Below are 10,923 nucleotides of genomic sequence, written 5' to 3'. Positions count from 1 at the left end.
GTTATCTAGGGGACTGTGGGATTATCTAGGGGACTGTGTGGTTATCTAGGGGACTGTGGGGTTATCTAGGGGACTGTGGGGTTATCCAGGGGACTGTGTGGTTATCTAGGGGACTGTGGGGTTATCTAGGGGACTGTGGGGTTATCCAGGGGACTGTGGGATTATCTAGGGGACTGTGGGGTTATCCAGGGGACTGTGGGTTTATCTAGGGGACTGTGGGGTTATCCAGGGGACTGTGGGGTTATCCAGGGGACTGTGGGATTATCTAGGGGACTGTGGGGTTATCTAGGGGACTGTGGGGTTATCTAGGGGACTGTGGGATTATCCAGGGGACTGTGGGATTATCTAGGGGACTGTGGGATTATCTAGGGGACTGTGGGATTAACTAGGGGACTGTGGGATTATCCAGGGGACTGTGGGATTATCTAGGGGACTGTGGGATTATCTAGGGGACTGTGGGATTATCCAGGGGACTGTGGGATTATCTAGGGGACTGTGGGATTATCTAGGGGACTGTGGGATTATCTAGGGGACTGTGGGATTATCCAGGGGACTGTGGGATTATCTAGGGGACTGTGGGATTATCTAGGGGACTGTGGGGTTATCTAGGGGACTGTGGGGTTATCCAGGGGACTGTGTGGTTATCCAGGGGACTGTGTGGTTATCTAGGCGACTGTGTGGTTATCTAGGGGACTGTGGGGTTATCCAGGGGCCTGTGGGGTTATCTAGGGGACTGTGGGATTATCCAGGGGACTGTGGGGTTATCTAGGGGACTGTGGGGTTATCTAGGGGACTGTGGGGTTATCCAGGGGACTGTGGGGTTATCTAGGGGACTGTGGGTTTATCTAGGGGACTGTGGGGTTATCCAGGGGACTGTGGGGTTATCCAGGGGACTGTGGGGTTATCCAGGGGACTGTGGGGTTATCCAGGGGACTGTGGGGTTATCTAGGGGACTGTGGGGTTATCCAGGGGACTGTGGGGTTATCTAGGGGACTGTGGGGTTATCTAGGGGACTGTGGGGTTATCTAGGGGACTGTGGGGTTATCTAGGGGACTGTGGGGTTATCTAGGGGACTGTGGGATTATCTAGGGGACTGTGTGGTTATCCAGGGGACTGTGGGGTTATCTAGGGGACTGTGGGGTTATCTAGGGGACTGTGGGATTATCTAGGGGACTGTGTGGTTATCTAGGGGACTGTGGGGTTATCTAGGGGACTGTGGGGTTATCCAGGGGACTGTGTGGTTATCTGGGGGACTGTGGGGTTATCTAGGGGACTGTGGGGTTATCCAGGGGACTGTGGGATTATCTAGGGGACTGTGGGGTTATCCAGGGGACTGTGGGTTTATCTAGGGGACTGTGGGGTTATCCAGGGGACTGTGGGGTTATCCAGGGGACTGTGGGATTATCTAGGGGACTGTGGGGTTCTCTCGGGGACTGTGGGGTTATCTAGGGGACTGTGGGATTATCCAGGGGACTGTGGGATTATCTAGGGGACTGTGGGATTATCTAGGGGACTGTGGGATTATCCAGGGGACTGTGGGATTATCTAGGGGACTGTGGGATTATCTAGGGGACTGTGGGATTATCTAGGGGACTGTGGGATTATCTAGGGGACTGTGGGATTATCCAGGGGACTGTGGGATTATCTAGGAGACTGTGGGATTATCTAGGGGACTGTGGGGTTATCTAGGGGACTGTGGGGTTATCCAGGGGACTGTGTGGTTATCCAGGGGACTGTGTGGTTATCTAGGGGACTGTGTGGTTATCTAGGGGACTGTGGGGTTATCCAGGGGCCTGTGGGGTTATCTAGGGGACTGTGTGGTTATCTAGGGGACTGTGGGGTTATCTAGGGGACTGTGGGTTTATCTAGGGGACTGTGGGTTTATCTAGGGGACTGTGGGTTTATCTAGGGGACTGTGGGGTTATCTAGGGGACTGTGGGGTTATCTAGTGGTGGGGTTATCTAGGGGACTGTGGGGTTATCTAGGGGTGGGGTCTCTCCCCTTTCCCCCGGCCGACTGTGTAAAAAACAAACGGAACTTTCTCGATCTGGAGCGGGTGCGGTTTCCAGAAACGCTGGGAGTAACGTCCGCTGCCAGCAATGAACTCGGTTTCATGTGTTTTTTTGCTGCTCTTCCCTCTTAAACGGCCGGGATGTTTTTGAACCAAACACACACGCCTATCCTACGTGCAGTGTTTGCGGAAATTCAAACGCAGGGTTGATTCTGGGGTCTTGTCTTTGCATTGCGACTGGTGTTTGACGGTTGTGCTGACCTCCCTGGTTAGGAGGATAATAATCGTGTTGGATGAAAGCCAGGCAGTGAGAAAGAAAACAGGTCCACAAAGAATTCCAACTGCTACCCGGACAAAGAGCTTTGTGTCTGCAAAAATAAAAAGGTAAGTTTAAACTCTCCTGGTAACAGGGCCTGTTAAGAGTTGTTAATACTTGCACTGACGTTGTACATATTCATGTGTAGAATGGGCTTTCTCCTGTGATAAGAGGGGAAGGAGAATGATTTAATTTTTTTGAGAGTAAGAACTACGAGGAGTTCCTAACTTTCTGGATTTGCTGCCTTAATTTTACCTCCTTGTGTGAGTGTGGGGAGGGAGGGGTATTTTTGTGTTTGTTTTTTTTTTGTTAAAAATAAAGCTCTGGGCAGTCGCGGGGGGGGGGGGTGGGGAACGAACCCAGGAAAATGCTGGGTTCGGGGCCATCTGAATGGATAGATTAGGGGGTTCGAGTTGAGAGGTTTCGGCAGGACTGGTATGGAGATCTGGATCCGACCCGCGTAAGCCGGCAGGCCGGTGAGAGAACGTCCTTCCGGGAACACCACTGTGAGGACCTGGTGATGAGAGACAGGGAACTGACTGGAGAGCCTCCAGTCTGTTTGAAGAATCTTTTTTTAAAATCTCTTTTGGGGACGACGCATTGGGCTCTAGGATGCGGGTGCCCCTGGCAAGGCCGGCATGTGTTGCCCGTCCCTCTAGTTGCCCCCGGCGGAGCGGCTTGCTCGGCGACTTCAGAGGGCAGTCGAGTGCCATGGGAACGGGAGGAGGCCATTCAGCCCCTCGAGCCTGTTCCGCCATCCACGTTAGATCATGGCTGATCCGTATCTTAACTCCATCTACCCGCCTTGGTCCCGTCACCCCGTAACACCCTCGCCTGACAAAAAAAATCTATCAATCTCGGTTTTGAAATTTGAAACCTCAACAAACTTTTTGCGGTGGGAGGAGGGGGGATGGGGAAGAGCCAGCGTTCAGTGTGGAGACTGGAATGACGTATAGGCCTAGTCCGGGAAAGGAAGGCAGGTTTCCTTCCTTAAACGGACATTAGCGAACCAGTTGAGAATTTTAATGACAGTCCAACAGCTTCGTGGTCACTTTTCCTGATACCAGTTTTCAAAATTTTATTTCCAGACGTTTAAAACTGAATTTAAATTCTCGAACTGTCGCAGTGGGATTTGAACTCTCGTTCTCCGCCATCAAAGGCGCCTCACAGCCAATGAAGTACTTTTTGAAGTGTTGTCACTGTTGTGATGTAGGAAACACGGCAGCCAATTTGCGCACAGCAAGCTCCCACAAACAGCAATGTGATAATGACCAGATCATCTGCTTTTTTTTTTAGTGACATTGGTTGAGGGATAAATATTGGCCCCAGGACACCGGGGAGAACTCCCCCAGCTCTTCTTCAAAATAGTGGCCGTGGGATCTTTTACGTCCACCTGAGAGGGCGGATGGGGCCTCGGTTTAACGTCTCATCCAAAAAGACGGCGCCTCCGCCTGGATTATGCACTCAAGTCCTTGGAGCAGGACTTGAACCCACGACCTCCTTGACTTCAGAGTCAAGAGTGCTACCCACTGAGCCACGGCTGACACTAAACACTGTGGTGAGGGTGGAGGGGGTTTTGGGAAGGTGTATTGCACCTTATTTGTCATCCTTGAAAGTTTTGCTGCAGAAACACGGTAAACGGAACCCTGTGCTTGGGCATACATAGAATTACATAGAATGTACAGCACAGGAACAGGCTGTCTGTCCGACCCTACTGGTCCATGCCGGTGTTTATGCTCCACTCAAGCCTCCCCCCACCCCTCTTCATCTCACCCTATCAGCATATCCTTCTATTCCTTTTTCCCTCAAAGAGCCGGCACAGGCACAATGGGCCGAGTGGCCTCCTTCTATTCTGCAAGATTCTCTGTGACGGTGAGGTTTGGCCGAGGGGAGGGTGGAGAGAGGGCGGAGGAGCAACACAGCGGAGACCACACCCAATGTCTCTCTTCAACCATTTCCTCCCGATAACTGTAATGAGCTCAGTGTGGGGTAGCCACTATCCGACAATCTGTACTTGAGTTGCTGCCGTTGGGTGTTATTTTCCCCCTTTACACCGCGGGGCTGTCACCGGATGGAGAGAAACTATTTCCTCTGGTTGGGGGGGGGGAGTCCAGAACAAGGGGGCGTAACCTTAAAATTAGAGCCAGGCCGTTCAGGGGGTGATGTCAGGAAGCACTTCTTCACACAAAGGGGAGTGGAAATCTGGAACTCTCTCCCCCCCTCCGAAAAAGCCGCTGAGGCAGGGGGTCAATTGAAAAATTTTGAAACTGAGATTGATAGATTTTTGTTGGGTGAGGGGTATTAAGGGATACGGAACCAAGGCGGGTAAATGGAGTTAAGATACAGATCAGCCATGATCTAACTGAATGGCGGAACAGGCTCGAGGGGCCGAATGGCCTCCTCCTGTTCCTATGTTCCGACACCAGAATCGCCAATCTGACTAGGGATACAATTGTTGGAACGGGGGGAGAGGGGGGTTATTTTCTAGTGCTCTCTGCAGACTTTGTTTGTCTCTCACTTTCCTCCTCCTCCCCCCTCCAGCCACCTTCCATTACCGTGACTCCCCGCACAGACTCTGTTGCCGAGATTGCAATCTCACGGTCTCTAAGGGTGATTGGGATGCAGTTGCTTAGCAACCGATGTGCAGAGACAGGCCTGGGGCCCCCAGTTGAGGTAATGTTCAGGTCTGTTAATCAAAAACACTATACCAGGTGGGATGCCGTGTTTTTAAAAAAAAATAAACACGTACAATAGTCCCTTACTTGTTTTTAAAGAAAAGCTGTTAATAGTTCGGGGAATTGGAACCTGCCCTTTTTCCATCTCTCTCTCTCCTCCCCCCCCGCAACCAATCGTCCTTATGGAAGTGAAAAGAAAGAACTTTCATTTATATAAAGCCTTTCACGACCTCAGCTCGTCCCAGTGAAGTACTTTTTGAAGTGAAGGCACTGTTGTAATGTAGGAAATACGGCAGCCAATTTGCGTACAGCAAGATCCCACAAACAGCACTGAGATAATGACCAGATAACCTGTTTTGTTAGTGTTGTTGGTTGAGGGATAAATATTGGCCCAGGGCACCTCTCTTGCTCTTCTTCGAATTGTGGCCGTGGGATCTTTTACGTCCACCTGAGAGGGCAGACGGGGCCTCAGCTTAACGTCTCATCCGAAAGACGGCGCCTCTGACAGTGCAGCACTCCCTCACCTGACGGCAATCGCCAAGTGACTTTCTTTATGCCTGAGCCTCGGACGGTGAATGTCAGCAGGATATTCAACTACTAGGGGCACTGCTGCCTATCCTGTCCTCTCAGGCCATCTATGTCGTTAAAAACCGAGGCCCCCGTCTGCCCTCTCAGGTGGACGTAAAAGATCCCTCGGCCACTATTCGAAGAAGAGCAGGGGGAGTTCTCCCCGGTGTCTTGGGGCCAATATTTATCCCTCAACCAACATCACTAAAAAAAACAGGTTACCTGGTCATTGTCACATTGCGGTTTGTGGGATCTTGCTGTGCGCAAATTGGCTGCTGCGTTTCCCTACATTACAACAGTGTCTACACTTCAAAAGTACTTAATTGGCTGTGAAGTGCTTTGGAATGTCCTGAGGTCGTGAAAGGCACTATAGAAATGCAAGACCGTTCTCTCTCTCTCTCTCATGAAGGGATCTGCCAAGGTTGAAAAGAGTAGAACAGATGAGATAAATCAGGAAATACTGTTTAGCTGATGCCAAATTTTCCTTGATAATCGCTCCTGAGAAGCGCCTTGGGACGTTTTACTACGTTAAAGGCGCTATATAAACGCAGGTTGTTTTTTTTTTAATGTAATCACTTTTTTTTTAATGCAAGTCTCTGATCTCTGCTTTCAAACACTGGATCTCTTAATTGAACAGGATCTAATGCAAAGTGTTGTGGTTTTATAGGTGAATGAAACATCTACACTTTTTAATCTCACGCCTTTCAGTGATGTGGAAGGGTCTCTAACTGTAACGTCCCTGCGAAATCCTTATTTTTGATTTTTCTTTTACGGTTCATTGTAATGACGTGAAGGTTCTTGGCAGGCAGAATCTAACCAGGCGTCCAATTTAATATGGTGTCAGATGCAGATAAGGGAGCGTCTCTAAATTGCATTCTGAAAATTGATCTGAAACACACTTGGACAACTTGCATTTATATAGCGCCTTTAACGTAGTAAAACGTCCCGAGGCGCTTCACAGGATCGATTATCAAACAAAATTTGACACCGAGCCATGTAAGGAGATATTAGGACAGGTAGAGAGGCGGAGAGGTTTAGGGGGGGAATTCCAGAGCTTAGGGCCCAGGCAGCTGAAGGCACGGCCGCCAACGGTGGAGCGATGGAAATCGGGGATGAGCAAGAGGTCGGAATTGGAGGAGCGCAGAGATCTCGGAGGGATGTAGTGCTGGAGGAGGTTACAGGAATAGGGAGGGATTTGAAAACAAGGATGAGAATTTTAAAATCGAGGCATAAGGGAACACTTGGAAATGCTTGTGCTACACCTTTCATACTTGAAGTGTAGACTGGTTACACTAACATTTAAATGTGGCCTTTATGTACAATCATTAATTCATGCACCGAGGAAGCATTTATTGGTGTCAGGTATAGCTCAGTGGGAAGCACTCTCAGAAGGTCATGGGTTCAAGCCCCACTCCAGAGACTTGAGCCCATAATCTAGGCCATTGCTCCCAGTGCAGTACTGAGGGAGTGCTGCACTGCCGGAGGTGCCGCCTTTCGGATGAGACGTTAAACCAAGGCCCCTGTCTGCCCTCTCGGGTGGACGTATGAGATCCCGCGGCCACTATTTCGAAGAGTTCTCCCCTGGTGTCCTGGGCCAATATTTATCCCTCAAACAACATCACTAAAAACAGATGATGTTTGTGGGAGCTTGCTGGGCACAAATTGGGCTGCTGCGTTTGATGGCTCCCATCTATAAATGGAAATTAGCTTTGGATCAAGTTACAAGTGGGGAGGGAATTAAGATGGTGTGCCACACAATGACATCGTAGGATGGTGTAATGTGGTTGCTATGAACGTGACTCCCAAGGGCTGTCTTCAATTGTTTTGGCCTTTCCATTGGCAGTGTGGTTGCTAGGGAAAGATTTGTTTCTCTGTGCATGGATGAAGGAAAAGCGAGTTAATTATTTAGAATTTAATCAGAGAGAAAGCTGCTGTGACTGTACTGGGACGGAAATAACTCCATCAGAATCGGGTCTCAAGCCTTACTAAGTGACTTCAACGATGCAATCTGCAGGGTAAAGGTCTCCCATATACATTTGTTAGGTGTGTATTTTGAAGTTACTTTCTTTTGTTCCTCTCCCCGCCCCCCCCCCACCCATTGCCTGTATCGTGCCTAATCTTGGTTAGATGATGAGTCATTGAAGTGTGAATTGGGGCGAGACTACCATCAGCTGTCTTTTGGAGAGGAGATCGAGGGGATATACTGGCTAGGTAGGGTTAGATATCTTAGATTGCAGCCTCCAACCTCATTCCACCCGACAGCCGATCGCTGCCCAACCTCTACTTTGCCATGGGCCAATCTCCCGGACACTCTACCCCTGCCTCATGGGGACTCCATTCCCCAAAACACTATCGCCTTGCTCCCCTTCCTTCAAAAGCCTCTTTTTCTGGTCGGCGTTCTTCCCTTTCAATGCGACTAAGAACGGATTCGCCAGTCGCGCATCTCACGTGCCGGTGGTGGGATCTCGCTGTGCACAAAATGACCGCTGGGCTTTGCCTACATAAGTCACTGCGCTTCGAACAGTAATTCCAAGGAGCCGGGGCAGGCACGACGGGCCGAGTGGCCCCCCCCTTTCTGCGCTGTATGATCCCGTGTCGAGAATCCACCCGCGCGCTTGAGTTACGAAATTCGAACTGCACTGCGGAGGGAAGGTGCTGAATGGATAGAGAGGCAATTCCTCCACGTAGGGGGAGGTGGAGGGAGCTGGAGTGGTCTCGCTCCCCTCCTGCTCGCCTGTTGCCGGGTAGAATTGGTGGAGGTCCACACTGTCACTTTACACTCATGGGTAAGGGATAGGCCCAAGGGAATGTGGGGCTGGGGGCACAAACCAAAGAGATCTCCTTTCTGAAACGTTTCTCTTTTTTTTTATCTCCTTCGAACTCCCCCCGCCACCCCCCCCCCACCACCACCGCCGCAGCCTCAACTGGTCCAGGCTGAAGAAAAGGTTGAAAAGATTTCCCGAGGGGCCATGTCGCTCAACAACTTCCACTTTATCCACACCATCAAGAACTCGCCGGCTGTCTTCCGCCGAAGGTTTAAGAAGGACAAGACCAAGAGCATGTCCCATGGCGACCCGCTGTTCAAGGTGCATTACGTGGGGATGGAGAAAATCTACTCGCTGCAGGTCGAGCAAACCACGGAGGTAGTCAGTCGCCTGGTGGGCAAGGAGCCAGCAGGCAAGGCGTCAAAGGACCACGCGCTGGTGGTAAGGCCCCGGTACCTGGAGGTGAAAGAGATTTCCACCGGTCGCCAGATCACCAAGACTTACCTCCACGACATCGCCTATTGCACCGCGGACAAGAGCCACACCAGCGTGTTCCTCTACATCTGCAAGAGCAAAGGGCAGCTCCAATGCCGGGTGTTTCTCTGCAACAAAGCAGAAAAGGCCAAGGCCATCACTGTGTGCTTGGCCAAGTCCTTTCAGACTGCATTCAACCAGTGGCACCAGACGTACGGCGACCGAGCAATGCCCGTTCCCTCTTCGGCCACCGATTCTGGGTCTGAGAAACAGGATATTCCTTGCAGCCGCTCAGGTAAAGGTGAGCAAAGACCTTAAGTGAAAAGACTTGCATTTATATCGCGTTTATCAGGACGACCCAAAGCGCTTCACGGGCAAAGAAATACTTTTTTTTTTGAAGTGTAGTCACTGTTGTAAAGTAGGAAACACGGCAGCCAATTTTGCGCACAACAAGATCCCACAAACTGCAATGTGATAATGACCAGATCATCTCGGTTTTTTTTTAAGTGATATTAGTTGAGGGATAGATACTGGCCCCAGGACACCGGGGAGAACTCCCCGCTTTGCCCTGCTTCGAAATAGTGGCCGTGGGATCTTTTGCGTCCACCTGAGAGGAGACAGACGAGGGCCTCTGTTTTAACGCCTCGTCCGAAAGACGGCACCTCCGACAGCGCAGCAACTGCACTGGGAGTGTCGGCCTGGATCTGCTCGCTGACCTACAGTGGCTCCAGGCCGAGGCGCCGCCTCGAATTGTACTGGGTTAAAGGCGCTGTGTAAATGTAACTTGTTGTTGCTGTGCTGGATTTTGGGCCCCTTCTCCCAGGCTCCGCGATGACGGAACGTCGACCTGTAAAACTGTCTGCCCTCTTGCCTCCGCAGGGAGCTGGGTGGACGGGGAATCGGAGCTCAGCCGTTCCTTGGAAAGCGACGAGGAGGCCGAGGCGAGGATGCACCGGGAGTTTCTGCAGCGGGCGTCGTCCTTCCACGCTCCCGACCGCCTGGACACTGGGTATCACGACGTGGAGGACCTGACCACGGACTCCTCGGTACAGGAGCTCGTCGGGGGAGAGCAGGAAGGAGACTGAACCCCTCTCCCCCGCCACTGCAGCTCGCCTCCCCACCTAATCGATTTTATGGACACCCTGGCGGCAGAGGTCGAACGCTTCAAAGTGACGTACGAGGCTGTCATTCATCGTTTTTGAAACGGGTTTTTTTAAAATGCAGGATTAAAAATAACCCCCTCACCCACACGAGAAGGTTTTAATCTGCGGCTGTGAAGATGGGCACTTAAAAAATAAAACTCACGCTGGTGAAAATGTGCTTCTGCTGACAGTAATACATTGAATACTCCAGCAACGGAGCACCAACATTAAACATGTGAGGGCGTTAAAAAACAGGATCTCCCGGCCAAGAACTCCCACTCTTCATCTTTCAGACTTTTACCTTAAGACAAGGTTTACTGACTCAATTGTGCCTCATCCTGGAGTACTGTGAACAGCTCTGGTCCCCATATTGTATTAAAAAAAAGGTTATACACTGGAGAAGGTGCAGAAAAAGATTTACTAGGATGATACCGGAACTGGGAGGTTATACCTATCAGGAAAGACTGAACAGGCTGGGGATCTTTTCTCTAGAAATGAGAAGGCTGAGGGGTGACCTGATAGAGGTCTTTAAAATTATGAAGGGGTTTGATAGGGAAGACGTAGAGAAGATGTTTCCACTTGTGGGGGAGACCAGAACACTAGAGGCCATAAATATAAAATAGTCACCAATAAATCCAATAGGGAATTCAGGGGAAACTTCTTTACCCAGAGAGTGGTGAGAATGTGGAACTCGCTCCCACAAGGAGCAGTTGAGGTGATTAGCAGAGATGCATTTAAGGGGAGGCTGGATAAACACAAGAGGGAGAAAGGAATAGAAGGTTATGCCGATAGGGTGAGATGAAGTAGGGGTGGGAGGAGGCTCGTGCGCAGCATAAACACTGGCATGAACCAGACGGGCCGAACGGCCTGTTTCTGTGCTGTACATTCTATATAATTCCATGAATGCAACAGAATCTGATGCCGCAGCAGCGTGTTACCGTGCTTATCGAGGATGAGCCTCGATTAGCTCTGG

General features: G+C 50.6%; 1 protein-coding gene across 6 annotated transcripts in view; it reads left to right on the top strand.

Moving 5' to 3' along the window:
• Positions 1–10,352, top strand: part of si:dkey-19b23.8 (low density lipoprotein receptor adapter protein 1-A) — a 16,742-nt gene extending 6,390 nt beyond the window's left edge. For 2 of the 6 annotated variants that reach the window (XM_067972189.1, XM_067972188.1), the window contains exons 2-4: positions 2,285–2,395; positions 8,488–9,109; positions 9,688–10,352. In XM_067972189.1, coding sequence (XP_067828290.1) covers positions 8,539–9,109; positions 9,688–9,893 — 777 coding nt within the window. In that variant the 5' untranslated portion in view covers positions 2,285–2,395; positions 8,488–8,538 and the 3' untranslated portion in view covers positions 9,894–10,352. Of the gene's footprint in view, positions 1–2,100; positions 2,396–3,816; positions 3,886–7,358; positions 7,613–8,487; positions 9,110–9,687 lie in introns of those variants that run through there. The other 4 variants (XM_067972192.1, XM_067972187.1, XM_067972191.1 and 1 more) reach the window with 4 other exon arrangements.
• Positions 10,353–10,923: the final 571 nt, after the last annotated feature.

This window comes from Heptranchias perlo, chromosome 35 (genome assembly GCF_035084215.1).
Source record: "Heptranchias perlo isolate sHepPer1 chromosome 35, sHepPer1.hap1, whole genome shotgun sequence".
Lineage (NCBI taxonomy): Eukaryota > Metazoa > Chordata > Chondrichthyes > Hexanchiformes > Hexanchidae > Heptranchias > Heptranchias perlo.
The sequence above is the reverse complement of the archived record's forward strand: the minus strand, read 5'-3'. Positions and strand labels throughout refer to the sequence as shown.